The 17178-nt window shown below is 40.5% G+C and overlaps 1 protein-coding gene across 7 annotated transcripts in view; it reads right to left on the bottom strand.

Annotated features, from left to right (window-relative positions):
• The window catches only part of GTDC1 (glycosyltransferase like domain containing 1), a 364719-nt gene that overhangs the window by 14038 nt on the left and 333503 nt on the right, over positions 1-17178 (bottom strand). For all 7 annotated transcript variants that reach the window (XM_079781763.1, XM_079781767.1, XM_079781762.1 and 4 more), the window contains one exon: positions 12509-12618. In XM_079781763.1, coding sequence (XP_079637889.1) covers positions 12509-12618 — 110 coding nt within the window. The remainder of the gene's footprint in view (positions 1-12508; positions 12619-17178) is intronic.

Genomic DNA, 17178 nt, shown 5'->3' with positions numbered 1-17178 from the left:
TAAATAGTACCATCATGAGGTGTCAAATACACGAGTCTTAGGAATTATGCCTTCATAGGACTACTTATTATACAACTACATTTCTCCCTCTTCTTACATTAAAAATGGATAAAAATGAATTGCATTTGCTTTCTTAGGTTAGCGAACACACATAAAATAAAATAAAAAGCATCACTTTGAGAATGTAGATTTTTTTGTGAAATTAAAATCTAAATGAACATAACATATCAAAATTGCCTGAATATATTCACAGATCAGTAATATTTCTATCATGATTTTGGCAAAAGGGCAGTCAATTTAATTAAACATATACAATAGTACACCTACTGTGTGCCACGTGCTCTATTATGGTGTTATTTATAACTATGACTAAAAGCTGTGAAACCAATTTAGACCAGCATTAAAAGAAACGAAATAGAACGGGGAAAAAGAGAAGACATCAGAAAGCATCAAATGTAAATAAGAATACGTAAAACATTATGAATGCTTTGTCTCAGTTATAGATATGCCTGCATACATGGGTGTATGAGGTGACAAAGGTAATACGTGTCTCGGTGTGGATCAGGACTGCAAGTTTGAAAACACTCTGCATTAGGATCTCTGGGTCCTACAAGCCTTATAAAGTAGAGCTGCCACCCTCAAGAACCTTCTAACTGCTAGATGTATGGCAAATGCCTAGCTGAGTAGAAACAAAATCCCACGAGCAATCAAAGAAGGGAGGCGGCATCTCTGCTTTAGGGGTCTGGGAAAGTGGTTGATAGGAAGCTTAGAAGATGGGCTGAGCTCTGGAGGGTAGAGGAGGAGAGAGGGGCTCTGGGTAGTGACACAGGAGCTAACTTCAGGGAACACTGAGTGATCTCTGCTGCAGCCCCGGGTCCTTGGCTAGGAAGGCAGTTCAAACCACACTGAGACATCCAGACCAGGGAGGTGTACTTAATTTCATAATGGCAGGAGAGCAGGAGGTGAGATGCGAAGCGCATCTTTAGGAAGTTTAAGGTAGCAAAGACTTACAGGATGGAAGAGTGGGCACTTTAGTCAGTGCCCGAGGGTGGCTGGAAGATGTGACCGGCCTAGATCAGTGGTCGGCAAACTCATTAGTCAACAGAGCCAAATATCAACAGTACAACGATTGAAATTTCTTTTGAGAGCCAAATTTTTTAAACTTAAACTTCTTCTAATGCCACTTCTTCAAAATAGACTTGCCCAGGCCGTGGTATTTTGTGGAAGAGCCACACTCAAGGGGCCAAAGAGCCGCATGTGGCTCGAGAGCCACAGTTTGCCAACCACGGGCCTAGATGAATGGTTGTCAACGGCCTGAGCAGGGCGGGGGCGGGGGGGTTTGGGATTGGCAGTACAGATAGATACCAGAATGGTGAGGCATAAAATAGGTTTGAAAAAGCATGGTTATTATACTTCCTGCTTTCACAACCCAATTCCAGAAAGTGTCACTGTGAAATCCCTTTTGGGGATGGGAGTGTGCACCGCATTTTAAAAGAACCCTAACTGCCCAGGTCCTGGTTAGTTCTAGCCTCTGTTGGATGACTTTATTTTAGGAATGAGTGTGCTGAGGCTAAAAGAGGCGACCTAGCTCACCAGGGCGGAGGTGGATCCAGGCCCCAAGCCTTCCAAATCCCGATGGTGTTCATTCCATCGCCATGCAGCACGGTTTCCACGTCACAAGTGTAACCGAGGCAGGGGTGGGGGTGCGGGGGTGGGGGGGACTTGCTGGAAAAGTTTGCCAGTTGGAGTCAGATCTGCACTCCTGTTGTCTGCTCTTCACTTTCTGTCAGACTGCTCCTCTGATAGGCATCGCAGGAAACGGGAATTTGTAAAACAGGCAGGCCTTCCCCATGGCCCCTGATCCGGGCAAATATCACTTTGGCCACACGACACACCAAATCCTGTCCACACACAACTACTGGAATTAAAAAGATAAAATACCAAAGCAATGTAGAGCAGCCACGTTCTAAGACCTATCTATCAACCTGTGGTCATAGATACATTTATGGGCTTTTAAAATTAGGGTCTGTTTCTAATTTCCTATTGGCTTATCAATGTCTTGACCTTTCCTCATTCATTATTTAATTAATTTATCTGTTTCCCTGTGTCATTCCCAAGTGCACATTTCCCATAAACTTCCAGGACAGTTTATGAAAATGAAAGAGCATTTTTCCTCGGTAATGTTCTCATCGTTATAACTTCTGAGAACAATTTCTTGCGAGATGTTTTGGGAGTTGTATTCCAGAACATATTATCTTCATGGTCTTCTCCCGGTAGGATGGAGAAATGATCTTGCCGTGAGAGTTGCTCTGAATGTTTCAGTTCCAGTATAAAAGATAAATGTCCCACTTACAGAAGCGGCAGGAGGAACTTCGAGCAGGCCCACGGCGTAGTCCTGCCAGGGAAGGCGCGTCTGGGAGTGATCGTGGAAAGAAGAGCGATTCTCCAGGACACACCGAGCCGTGGGAGTGAGTGGTTGCCAGTTACTGTGTTGGGTGAGTCTCCCTGAGCATTTGGGGGTAAAGGGAGTTATAAACCTTTCCTGAGAAAGGGAAAGAGAGCTTCTCAGAATTGAGGGGGCCGTGCGCAGAATTGTCAGGGGTCTCCGGCCCAGGGCAGCTGGTCCCGCTCACTGGGAGTCTGGCTGACTCCTGCTCTGTGTTGTGCCTGTTTCAGAAGCTGTTCTCTTCACCCACAAGCTCAGAGTCAGTTACACCGTTCAGTTTCACCAGAGTCCCTCATGGCAGCCACGTGACAGCTGGCCACAGTGCAGAGTGATATGTGCTTTTCAACGGAGGGACGAATCTGGGTGCTGGGAGCAATGAGGAAGGACAGGGAGAGGCAGGGACCGGACAAGCACAGCTGGAGTCGGATTTTGCCAGAAGGAGAAGGGGTACGCCCGTGGCTATGTGAAGAGGGACAGAAGAATTTAAACCACAAATAACAGAAGACAGGTAAATGCACAGACATATTCAGAAAATGGCAGAGGAAACTGGAATTCATGAGGGATTAGGTTGGGGTGGGGTTTGGAGAACCTCGTTTGCTACAAAGGAAATTTAAGTTTATCCTGCAGAAATCCCTGAGACACATTCCTATTAGCACTGTCACACTGCTGGATTCTCTTCTTGGGTGGTCCGGCTTTAGAAAGAAGACTGCTAACAGTAGAGGGTGAAATGAATGTCACAGAGTCCAAAGGCCTGGAGCCCAATCTCAATCCCTTGTAGGATTCAAGGTCCCGGGAGATAAAGGCAATGACTGGGAAGGAGGCAACAGAAACCACGAGTCACAGGGATTATTTCCATGGGGTCCATTCTCTGATGTAAAATTACTGAGTCAAAGAGAAGGTATAATAACCCATACGGCTCAGGAGTAATAATTTCCATTGCCACCACCACACACACGTTTCCCCATAGGTTGGCCAGTCTTAGTTAGGCTATGCCTTTCCTTTTATTGCTTTGGACAATGCAACTGCTCGTCCATAAATGCTTTGTATGTACACTTATTTAATTACTAGACATATTAAAGATTTTTTCCCCCTAGAATTTGATATGGTATTTACTTCTTCAGGTAGAATCATCTCTATGCATGTGATTTGGGGCAAGGTATTTAACTTAAGAAGTTATTCATTTTACTCAATTTCTTGTTTTCACTAGAAGATATATTTTAGATCTGAAATAATTGTGTTAAATGCTACCCTAAGTTTGTTGGATATTAAATTTCTATACAAGTTGGGTTTATTTCTGAATTCCCTATTTTGGCTCATTTTTCTGCTTTCATGTTTCTGAATCTGTAAAGTACCCTTTTAAAGTTATCACTTCACACAACATTCTGAATCTGGTAGGGAGGGGTTTTCGTCATTATTCCTTTGTAAACTGATTTCTTTGATCTTCTGCCCATTTATTTATTTATTTGGAACTACTGTGTGCAAATATATAAAGCTAATATTCTGGCATCTTAACTGGACTCTTGCTAAATTCATAAATTATCTTGCGATATAATCATTCCTATCACAGTGTTTGTTTTTCCCTGTCAGGAACATATCTGTCCACATTTATTTGAATCTTCCTTACTTTCCCATATTTTTATTTTATCCAGCAAAGGACTGGGAGACAGAAGACTTCAGTTTTTAATCAGATTCTTGGGAAACTGACTTCCTCCATCATATTCTTGGGAAAGTAACCACATGCCTATTTCTAAGAACAATGTGAAGGTGGTTTTGTCTACTGAGCATATGTCTCAGATCCAGGCTATTTAAGTGGAGCCAATACAAATCATTTCTTTAGCTGTAAATTGTGGGTACTAATGCTTATTTATCTAGTCACCAGATTGCTGTAAGGGTTATGAAATAAAGTATTCAAAATTATTTGAAAATGTTACAATATCAACAAGATTATGATATAATGAAATGTAATTATAAAAACTTTTTTTTTTTTTTTTTACTTCCCAGACAGGACCACAATAGGAACTCTAAATACTTCTGTTAGGAGGATGAGTAGATAGCGGGAAGAAAAAAAAAGAAAAGAAAAACGAATTGGTTTGGGGGAATGGTATGGTTTACAGTGAATACGTTTATTCAATTTTACTGGCACATTTAGTTCATCTTACAATTCAACATTGACCAACGTATTAATAGCTTTCCTTCTGCTGGGCTCCCCTTGTAGCAAAATTTCATATCTTTATAAGTTATTTGGGTTCCTAGGACCTTCCTAGTATGTCCCCCTGAGTGCAGTTGCTCTGCTGCAACTGAGACTGTAGCTGGAGCTGAGTGAAAAGGGAGGAAAACGTTATATAATTACCCACCATTTGACTCCAGAGCTAAGGATCAGGACTATGCCAAGTTCACAGTAACAACCATTGTCATGCCAGATACTAACCAGAAGCCTTCCACATACTGTTCCTAACCTCACTCTGAAGGTGAACCAGAGGACTTCTGTCTGCCAGAACTGAGTCCAGGCTTTTACTTTCCTTGCAACCTTTCCACCCCAGCCTTCATGCCTGCGGCTGAAGCTCCTCCCACCGTGTCCCCAGGAGGAAAGAAGAACCCTGATGTAAGGTTTTGGCTCTTCACAGAAAAAATATTTGTTTAGAATGATCATTTGTGGGAAATTATTAAGTATACAAACACATTCCATTGATTTGATATCTTAAGCATTTGCTTTTTTTTTTAAAACCATCTCAAGGGCTAACAATGTGACCTTGTCATGAGAACTGGCCCAAAGGAAAATATTTGCATTGAGGAGCTTCTTGGCTTTGGCTCATTTGGAGCATGGAGTCTGAGGGATGCTCCTTGGAGCAGAATGACCTTTCCATTTTCTGGATTTAAAGTAATTAAAGTAATGGCGAGAATGAACTTTTAAGGTTTAGCGTCCTTAATGTCTTCTTTGGGTCCAAGATGCGTTAAAGACTCAGTTCATATACAAACTGTGAGGGAAGAACATGAGTATTACAGTAAAATTGGCATACTAGTACTTTAGAAAGCACTTTCCCCCAAATTATTGTGTAGAAATCCTCATTAACTCACTGAGGTGGACAGGGCAGGTAGTTTTATTATTCTCTCTTTCCACCTCCTCCTTTGCATTGCACAGATGGATTGACTGAGGTTGACCGTGAGGGATACAGGACCCACTTCCAAACCTGGTCTTCTGACTTCAATTCCTGTAAATCCAAGTTTCTCAATCTTGGCACCACTGACATGTTAGGTCTGATCACTCTTTGTTGTGGGGGCCCTTATTGTGCGTTGTAGGATGTGTAGCAACATCCCTGGCCTCTACCCACTGGATGCCAGTAACATCCTCTCCCCAACAGTGGTAACAACGAAAACATCTCTGGATCTTGTCAAATGTCCCCTGGGGTGGAGGGCAAAACCACTCCTGATTGACACCACAAGCTGTCCAAAATGCCACGCCACCAGTAAGTGATAATTGACTCCATTCCCACAGGGACCCACTGGACTTCACATCTGCTCTGCCTAATGGGACTGGGCTGCTAGAAGTGTCTTCAGACACCAGCGGGGTTGTCTCCAGCAAGAAGACTGCGGGCCACGCGTTAATATGCATTAAGAGTTCTTTACTCAACCAGGATAGACTCCTCCAGACTAAGGCAGACTTCTCCGATGAGCTTGTTTTTCTTTCTAATGAGCCACAGATCATGATGCATATTAAAGAGCTATTGTGGTCAATAGTGCAAGTGATCAAAGAGTTCTACTTCCCCAATTTGGGGCTCAAAGCAGGACCAAATTTCCTGCTCCCCCTTATGGTTGGGCAGTGCCTTGCAACAAGTTCCAGCCAATGAGCTGAGTGGAGTCCTACGTTACTTTGAGGCCAGAGCACTGAATCCATCACAGGAGAACCTCTGAGCTTTCTCCTCCACCTGCCATGGTAGCTGGCAATGTCTGAGGAGTGGCCTCTCTGAAGGCCTGGGTCACTGAGTGACTGCAACAGGAGAACACTACTGCCCACATGCGATAAACATATAGCATGAATAGGAAATAAATCTCACGTGTTGTTTTTTTTTTTTTAAATACATTTTATTGATTTTTTACAGAGAGGGAGAGGGAGAGAAAGTTAGAAACATCAATGAGAGAGAAACATCAATCAGCTGCCTCCTGCACACACCCTACTGGGGATGTGCCCGAAACCAAGGTACATGCCCTTGACTGGAATCGAACCTGGGACCTTTCAGTCTGCAGACCAACACTCTATCCACTGAGCCAAACCGGTTAGGGCAATCTCACGTGTTTTAAGCCACTAAGACTTTAACATTATCTGTTAGTTTAGCATAATTCAGCTAGTTCTGACAGATATAAAACCTGACAGATGATAAAAGACTGAAAAATAGATTTATGTTAAATCAAAGTCACCTATGTTAAAACAGGAAATGTAATATAAAACTACTTAGAACTTTCTTGAGTCTTAGGGTTCTCGATTTTCATTCATTAATGGTCTAGTATTTGGAAATTGTTTCAATGTAGGTTTCTACATACCTGATATGGTATGCAAATTATATTACTCTATTACACCAAATCTCATTCTTTCATTCATTTTAATAATATTTATTGAACAGTAAATATATGCCAAGTATTATTTGGGATAATGTTCCACTTCATACTATTATTAACACCTTTCTTGTGATGATTCCAGGCAGAAAAAAAAAAGAGGGAGTTCACTTGAACATCTAAAAAGGAAGATGTTTAGGAAATGAATTGAAGTTTTGTGGGGTTTTTTTGGTTGTTGTTTTTTTAACTTTTGATTGGAAATGATTTCACATGCCTGGCCAGTAATTTCCCACCTTTACCACCTCCTTTCTTACTTGTAAAACATGGATGATTTTGTAGACTTCTACTCAGAGTATAGGCTGAGCAATGGAACTGGAGGCAGACCAATGAAGTTTGAATTGTGCCTTCATAACTGGATGCACGGGTGATTTTACAAGTGACTTAACCTCCCCGCGCCGTGTTTCCTCCGCTGTAAAATGGTAATCGCAGTAGTGCCTACTTCACAGGCTGTGGTAAAGAGTGGATAACACAATGCATAAAGGGCTGAGAACAGCACTTGCCATATGTTAAGTGTTCAAGAAATGTCAGTTCTAATGTTTTAAAAGAACATTCTAGGAAGTGATGAATGAAGCACGGAGTGGGACTACAACATGGCAGCTTTACTCACCATTTCATCCTAAATGTCTAGTCCAGTGCTCGGCACAAAGTAGATATTTAAAACAGCATTTGTTGGACACATACAGGAATGAGTTGGGATGAGGAGACCAACTGCAGGTTCTCTCCTAACCTTACCGTCCCCTGCTGCCAGTCCCACACCTGTCCCAGCTGTGAGAACTTGGAGCAGTCACTGTCCTAGATCTCTCTCCTCTTTTGTCAAAAGAAAGAATGACACCAAAGAGCTAGAAACTCTATGTAGCTAGAAACTCAAATCAATATTCTGAGTCGGTCTCACTTTTCAGAAAAAGGATTATAAAGACCTTAAGACATAATTCAAAAATACTTAAGGCATACTTGAAAATAATCAACTGTATGGAAACTCTACAGAGTTGCTCTATTATAGTTTTACCATTTTCAAAAAAAAAAATTAATGGAGATTGTTTGCTTCATCACAAAGGGCAGACCAACTCACTGGCACTGATGACACCACTCAGACATGCACTAGCTCTCCCTAAGAGCTCTGCGGAGAGCGAAGAGGAAGGAAGTTGGATAAAGAGTCATTAATGTACAAACTCGCAACTAGAAGAATACGTTCTGGAGATCTAATGGTGATTATGGTCAACAATACTGTATTAAATATTGAAAAATTTCTGAAAGACTAGATCTTGAATGTTCTCACCACAAAACAGAAATGACGTGATAAGGGTCTGAGCTGAAGCTACGGTGGTAATCACTCATATAGCGATATATCAAATTAAACACATTGTACATCTTAAACGTATACGATGTTATACGTAAATCACATCTCAAGAAAAAAAGTAACTAATGCTCTTGCAGTCATATACACTGAGTGGCCAGATTATTATGATCTCTGATCACATAATAATCTGGCCACTCAGTGTATATCCTATATAATAAAAGGCTAATATGCAAATTGTCCCCTTGACCAGGAGTTCGACCAGCAGGCAGGCCGGCCAACCACCCATGTCCCCTCCCCCTGGCCAGGCTGGCCGGACCCCACCCATGCACGAATTCATGCACCGGGCCTCTAATATAAATATATATATATATATATATATATACACACTGAGTGGCCAGATTATTATGCGTTCAGAGATCATAATGATCTGGCCACTCAGTGTATATTCTTGGTTTTTCAATACATATGTGCTTGTATGTGAAAGAGAAAAGTTTGACTCACAGGCTATGCAATTAATGTGACGACTTTCAGAATCTCTGTTTCTCTACCTAACAGAGGGGCAATAATACCTCCTCCAATGGGGCTGTCATGAGCATTACACAAAACTAAACTGCAAAAGCCAAGTAAGAAACAACTTTCAATAAATAGTAGCAATTAATAGCATAATAATCATGATCGCAACTTTTTACAAGAAAACCACTTCCTTACCAATGTTGACAACATTGAAAATTATTCTTCTGGCTGATGTTAAACAGTATGGAAATGGTTTTATGATATGTCTTTTAGACAAGCTGATGGGGCACCAGGCAAAGAAGTGCATGCCTGCCAGGCAACCCTTTCTGTGGGGTGCTGGATGGTGACTTGGGGAAAAAGAATGTTGACACTTGCAGAAAATTTGGGGTCAGAAAACAAGAACATGGAAGGGTAGCAGAAAACAGTGGTTAATGTGTGATCCTACTTAATTCCTTTAAGCCTCAGTTTCCCCACCTGAGAAAAAAAATGGAGAACGGTGCTTAGAACAAGGCTTAGAACAATGCCTGGAATACAGGGCTTGTTCAATAAACCAGAGTGGTGACAAGAACGGCTGAAGTCACAGAGTGGCCTGTCAGGACACGTCTGGAGTGAAGCCGGGCAAGGTGGCCTTCTGGGAGCACAACCTGGAAAGCTATCAGGCTCATTCATCCACACACGTCGGGCTCCTCCTATGGGGCAAGGTGAAGTGCTGTAGCCACAAAGAGAGTCCATTTATATTTGAAATGACAGAGCTGGACCAGAGGCTAAGGCCAAAAGGAGCCCCGTGAGACTAGGAGGAACAGAAGCAAGTACATAGATAGTATGATGCCCCTGTCTGTGGGCTACCCCTGCCTTCTTTCATTAGTTCACAGCATCTTAGGACCCTATTAGTTACATGTGTGTCTCCCCAAGGCAGAGGTCTCTGAGGGTGGAGACTCTGTCCTGCTCACCATGGGATCCCCCTTCCACAGTGCTCAGTAAAAACGTGTTGGAGGGAAGCCGAGGTGAGGACTAAGACCGGCCTGTAACTACTAAGCACTCAGTAGTTGGGCCCTTCACTGCTCCCCACCTCACTTTCAATCCTTCGTACTGCTCCAAATAACTCAACGCTAATGTGCGAGGGGAGACAGTGCGCCCAAGAACGCAGCCCTTTGAGTAAAATCCTAGCCTTGTTTGCGGTGGGGGCCTACAAACACTCCACAGAACTGGCCCGGGAGCCTTCAGCAAAGGGACATCCTCCAGCCACCTTCCTCCGTCCACGCACACCCCCCCCCGCCGCCCCCAAACTGACACAAATAAAACTGAATGCAGCCGTCCTGCAAATGGGCTGATTGTTTCTTCCTTCTTTCTTTATAGCCACGCATCCACCAAATTCTTTTCTGCGTTTTCCTTGCGTGTCTCTCTCATACAGCGGGCTCACTAATCCATCAGCCACTGCCTCACAGAATTACACGTGGATGACTGCTGGTGAGTCTTACTGCGATTCTGCCTGGATGGCACTGCAAGACAGACTTTCCTAAAACACGAGTTCCATCACACTTCTTCCCTGTTCAGGATCTAGCCTCCTTAGTTTTTACCTTTACCCAATCTACTCGGGTTATTAAGGTCCTCCCTACATAGGCCCTACCCTACCTATGTAAGGTACATATTTCTTATTTTTTTTCTTAAGTCTTATATAAATCTTTATTGTTGAAAGTATTATATATGTCCTCTTTCTCCCCCCACCACCCACTGATCTCTTATAGCCCGCCCCCCTCACCCCAGGCCTTCACCACCCTATTGTCTGTGTCCAGGGATTATGCATATAGGCATACAAGTTTCTTGATTGATCTCTTCCCACTCACCCATCCCCACCTTCCCTCTGAGACTCTGCAGTCTGTTCTATGCTTCTATGTCTCTGGATCTATTTTGTCCATTGGTTTATTTTGTTCATTAGATTCCACATATGAGTGTGATGATGTGATACTTGTATTTCTCTGGCTGGCTTATTTCGCTTAGCATAATACTTATTTATTCAGGTCTGTGTGCTGAATCTCCTATTCTACTTAGATTAGTGACCTCACAGCACTAATCACTAAAATTATTCTCTCATTTAAATACAGTATTTAAAATGTTTGCTTCTATATACTTTGCCCAGGTTGTTTCCACTTTTGGAATATCCTAATCCCTTGGCTATTCAATTAACATCTCACTCTAAACCACATATGTCAGTACTAACATATCTATAATAATAAAAGCATAATATGCTAATTAGACCAGACATCCTTCCGGATGACCTTCTGGATGAAGCCAGGGCTGTGAGGGAAGCCCGGGTCCCGGGTGCCACAGGGAAGCCAGTGCCGGCAGCCAGGGAAGGAAGGCCTACTCATGCATGAATTTCGTGCATCGGGCCTCTAGTAATTATATAATTTTGCATTTAACTCTCTGTTTCTTGTGCTATGCACAAGTGCTCCTTCTTCAACAAAAATAAATTGCTTGAGGGCAGGGAGTTTACATTATTTTTACCCATTTACCCAACAAATATTCATTGAGTTCCAGAGCTGTGCCAGATACTACACTTGGTTTAGGGTATAGCAAAGAATAAGACAGACATAATCCTGGACCTTGAAACACCTATATTCTAGTTGGTGTGTGTGTGTGTGTGTGTGTGTGTGTGTGTGTGTGTGTGTGTGACGGGGGGAGGGGAGGAACAAGATAAACATTTACACATAATTGTAAGATTAGAAACTGAGGTAAGCACCATGAAGTAGAAGTATAGGTGCCATGAGACCATGATAAAGCTTCATATTAAAAGAAAATGCCCCTGAGCTAAGAGCAAAAGGATAAAATAGAAACAAACAGCCAAATGCCCAAAGGTCTAAGGAAGCCAGGGCCTTAGAGGAACAGAAGACAGGTTGGTCTCCACAAGCCCAGAGGGCATAAGATGAGCCATCAGATGAGGCTAGGGAGGTACAGGCTGGGTGTAGTTCTTAGCATTGAACCAGAATCAAGAAGCACCACTAAGTGAGGACAAACCTTAAGTGATCTTTAAGAGTCATAATGCTCCATGGTAAGGGTCATTTCTGGACTTTTGTTATCTATTTGGAGTTAAAAAATGCTGAACATCCAAAGCTTAAAAAACACAAATACTTAAGTGCTTAGGATTTTTGCTAATTTTCTCAAGTTCAATAAATAAGTATGGATCAATGACAACAATAATATAGGCTATGGCCTACTCTACATTACATGTTTGATGTCAAAATGCTTTATATAGGCCACCTAACAGATGGTAATGCATTTCAGCCATCACCACGTGAGTAGGATTCAAGCCAATGATCCCAGAGGTGAGAGGTTGTATATCCAATTACAAATTTCCACTTTCCTTAAGTGTGAAGATGCCTAAAGCAATATATTGTACTTACATCTAGCTGCATTGTATAAACTATATCTGATAAAAGAGATGACTTCACGTTCTCGACTTAAGTCAAAGAATGCTTACTTAAGTATTTTTTTAATTGAATCCCACTTTAATGCCATTGTATAATCTTTTGGTTAACAGTGCTCATCTTGATTATTCTAACAAAGGGAAACATGGAAGTTAATACGTAAGCTGTAGCGCCTATGCCATCTATAAAAATACACATGAGAAAATTCAAAATAGATACCTGGAACATCTGTGAAGGTCTCTCCAAGGACGGATACGTGGAAATTGAGTCCTAAGTCCTTAAGATGCATTAATACCTTAAAAAAACTCTCTGGATCTTTATCGTGCTCCCTGGAAATAAACACACAAAATATAACTTGCGATACCTTAGGGTCCGTGTTAGGAAAAGCATTTTCACGTCTCACAGTATCAGTTCCTTTCATGGTCCATTGTTAGGAGAGCCTCTGGCGTCCAAGCAGAGATTTCCCCCTATCACCTTATATTATCGAATCAACACTGAATTTTTTCATAAATATTATTTACCATGTGTCAACACCCAGTCCTATTGAATCTTAAGGGTCTGCAGCCTTTTATTAAAGGAAAAGTCTATTATGTTTTTCACATTTTTTTTGGCTAGATTATAGAAAGGCTAGTGTAGTTCCCTTTCCCCTAAAATGGTTAATTTCCCACTTAACACATGGTTTAACAGAAGAAAAGACCAATCTTCAAAGGATGGCTCTCTGCTGATCATGAGGATGCACCAAAGATGCTTGCCATTTCCATGAGTGTGAATACCTTCCCCTCACAGTCACTGAGCCCTTGGTGCCCACAAAGAATACACGATTTAGGAAGTGAGACTACAGACTCTCTCACCAATCTCTATTTCAAATAACTGAATGGAGAATTAGAAATACATCAAAAGGGGTTGGCCTGAGTCTAAGTCCACTGATACTAACTTAGGAGTGGAGGTGAGTCGACATATAATTCTTTTATTTCATACAGGCTTTAAAAAACATGGATTATTTTTATTTGTTTAGCTTCTCAGTCTTCTTTGTAATGACAGAATGAGAGGCTAAAGGACATTAAAATAAAAAAAAAAACACCAATTCAAGAAATCATATTAAAAAGGAGTGAGTTATTTTTTACATTCTAAGGTGTGAATATTCTAGTATTTCTTGCATTTAATTACACTGTTTTAAATTATCTTATTTCACACAGATGTGGACCAGATGTCTTCAAAATATTTGCTTTTTTATTTGTAATTCAGAATTTTAACTTATTTTCTATATCACAGAGAAATAGTTATATATCAGCAATTGAATTTCTCATTTACCAACTAATTATGTAAAAATAAATCTGTAAATTGATCAAACTGAGATATAAAATATGAAAATTACATCATTTAAGAAATCTCATGAAAAATGACATCTGCAAACCTAAATATGTTAATTCACAATTCAGTCAATATTTTCAGTATCAAGAATTAAAACAAATGCATCTTCTGAATAACATTTAAAAATGGCATTTCTAATCTCATGCAATTGTAAATTCTTATAGGATTAGAATTCAGTAACAAGTTATTTTAAGCTCTATGTTGCTGAGTTTGACTTACTGCATATAATAAAGAATGCAGTGGCAAAGTACTCTTGTCTTTTTAAGATGATGCGGGTTACATACATGTACCATAGGGAGGTTTTGGGATAGTTCTCATATACACACACTACTGCTGTAGGCAAGAAAAAGACCACAAACCGTTTGAGAGTAAAGAGTATGCCACATGCTACCTCCACCCATATCAATCTAATAGCTGCCACTTAATCTGTAATGTGTTCTTTTAGCTTGATTCTTTTGGAAATACTTAGATGAAAAGAATGGAAACAATACAATATATCTTAAAGAATGAGTAACACTATAGGGAAATTTAGCCACTCAGTTTCTCTAAATTTTTTATTTTGAGTTCCAAAAATTTTGGCTATGGATCCCCAAGAGAGCATCTATTCTAAATATTTCCTGCTGGTGTTTTATTTGTTTGTTTTGTGTTAAAGAAAATATAGATGTGGTTTGGGGTTGGAAAGATGTTTAATTGGGTAGACGCTGTAGTTCTTAAAAGATTCCAATGTGCTTTCAAAGAAGCAGGCTTTATAAATCTACATTTTCAGTGTTTTTATAAGAGATAAATGTATTACAATCCTACTGTATTTTAAGATAATTTTTATTGGTGGATAAAAGCTTTCATATTCAATAGTCACTTTGCATAAGAACACAAAAGAGATTTGTATGAATCTCCTCCATTTTTTATTAAACTATAAGAATGAATGTAAGGTGAGATTTTTTTCTTGCCCAAAATTATCCCTGAGAAAAAAAAAGAATGTTATACTAAAGTTCTTATAAAGTTTCTCATAATATCAGGCACTCTCTCAATTATTTTATTTTGAACCCAGTTCTGTTTAGAGAAACTGCATTAACCTGAAACAGTGTCCACTGATGAGCATTCTGCATGAGCCGTGGATCACTGGTGAAAAAGGAAGCAAAGGAATTTGATACAGTACTAGGTTAGGGATTATTTGTGGGGACATAACCTAACAATTCAAAAAGTTGGATGCTGTCAAAAACAAGTAATTGCTGGAGGCAGGCCAAAGGGGGAGGAGAGGTAATACCGATAATGTCAACATTAAACTTTTTAGTAATAGTGGTTAAAAAGACCATAGTAGTAAGTGGGTGTTTATAGTTTGGGAGATTTCCAGTGCTGGCATTATACAGTTTCACAAGTCTTGCACCTCACGCCACTCAGACTGAATTCCAGATGACAGGGGATGGGGGCATGCCCGCTGCCTGAAAAGGTGGCACTTTTCTGAGGTCAAGAAGCCATTGGAGGTGGTATTGGACTAAAATGGCTTGATGAACTAACTAAAAGGGTGGGAAAAGAGCAATACTTCCAAAAATATGCCAAATGCTTTGTGCTTTGAAGTATTATGTATAAATTAGTAGATTACTTAACATAGGTAGACACACGACTATTTCTGTCCCATAGTCAATTTAGCTAAAAGTTTTTCTGGATTTTCTCTTTAGAAAGCAGGAAATTGCCTAATATTTAGGCAATCATTAAAGATGCACACAGATATTTAGCCACAGCCATATACCCAGGCAAGGACATAGCAGTGGCAGAGCTCAGGATTTTTTTTGTCCAGAAAGGAACTCATTCCAGATACCCAATGGGCCATCCATGGATCTTATGCCAGCACCCGTGACATTAATGAACCCACCCAGCAGGATATGTGTCTGTCTTAATGTCCTTTCTAAGAAGTCTAATGTGAAACTCCCATGATTTTAGCATAAAGCATTAAACATAAGATGAGTGACCCTGTCTGTCAATAGCTGTCAAGATTAAACACACAATCACAATATATTCAATTCCCTGGAGACATATGGGCTCCCTAAACACTCTTCTGCTCTCATCCATTGCTGGTAGGAATGTAAATTGAAATAATATTTTAGAAGGCAATTCGGTAATGTACATAATTAAGTCTTAAAATCTATATAATTTTTGCCCCAGTGGTTCCAGTTCAGAAAAACTACCCTATGAAATAATTAAAGAGGTGCACAGAAATTCAGCCAGAGTACTTTCATAACAGCATTGTTTATAATGGTGGCCATCTCTAAACAACCCAATGAGATGATAAGGCTGTTAAGTAAAAGGGAAGTGACATAGTATTTGTTATATGCTCTGTTTTATATGATGAATGCATGTGCCTAGAAAAAAGTTTGGAATAACTGTACTAAAATATTAACAGGGTTTATCTCTAGGCACTGCATTATACATGGTTCTTTTTTTTCACATGCTTTCTATCATTTTTAACAAACTTTAAAAAATATAAAACATTTTAATATTTTAAGGAACCACCTCTAACATTCTGCCATAAAATGGTATTCACAGGATTTGTGCTTAGCTCTGTTAACATTTTCAGTGTTTACAGTAGCATAATTCCTCATTTCCTGTGACCCCTCTACATGACAGCTGCCCATTGAGCAAACCTGATTTATCATAAAATATTCTGGAAGGTGAGTCAGGGTCCAAGCTTCCCAACAATCCTTACATTCCTGAGTAGTAAGAATGAAACAGTCTGGCTGGAACTCATTCTTCCTCAGCCCAACTATGGCAGCGGAGACCAGCATGGAAATATTTCAGGCTTACTGGAAGCAGCAGATACAGCAAGAACAGCTTTTATTCCCAAATATTATTCAGAACATTTGAAAAGCATAAACTGTTTCCATGTGTTTTTTCTCCTATATCTGTTCTCTCTCTGTTGCTTTCCCATTTAGTTTTTTAGAGCTAAATTTCTTCCTAGTCCTCACTTAACATTCACTGAGTAAATATTTATTGAGGATTGCTAAGTTCTCCATATTCGTCACTTACACTCAACGGTTCCCCGTTCCTATTTTCCCACCCGACTTTACACTTATTGAATGCAATCTCTTTGATCGAGTTCCCTGCCTTGCCTGGGCAGAAACCTGGCTCCACACATGCTGTAGCCTTCCTAGCAGCATGTCACTGCATTGAGAGCTCCATGAGGGAAAGATAAATGACGTCTGTTTTGTTCATTACTAAGCAACCAGTGGCTTGCCAAGTCGTGGCTGACACTACTTGTGTTCATCAATACCTGGTTCTTTTCTCATTTTCAGCACACAGAAGGTTACATATTCATCCCCTTGAAGGAGAGGAGGCCACAGGACCAGTTCTGACCAATGGGTTGCAAGCCCATTGATGTGTGTCACTTCTAGGTGGAAATATCTAAGAGCAGTTCTGCATAGCTTTCTCTGCTGCAGGGATCCTTACAGAAGTCTTGTTTTAACCTAAGATGGTTAGCTTCAGAGAGTGAGGTGGTCTGGATGGCTACATAGAGGAGAGTTGCC

This window comes from Cnephaeus nilssonii, assembly GCF_951640355.1.
Source record: "Cnephaeus nilssonii genome assembly, chromosome: 10".
Taxonomy (NCBI): Eukaryota; Metazoa; Chordata; class Mammalia; order Chiroptera; family Vespertilionidae; genus Cnephaeus; species Cnephaeus nilssonii.
Note: the sequence above shows the minus strand (reverse complement) of the source record. Positions and strands in the feature narration are given on the sequence as shown.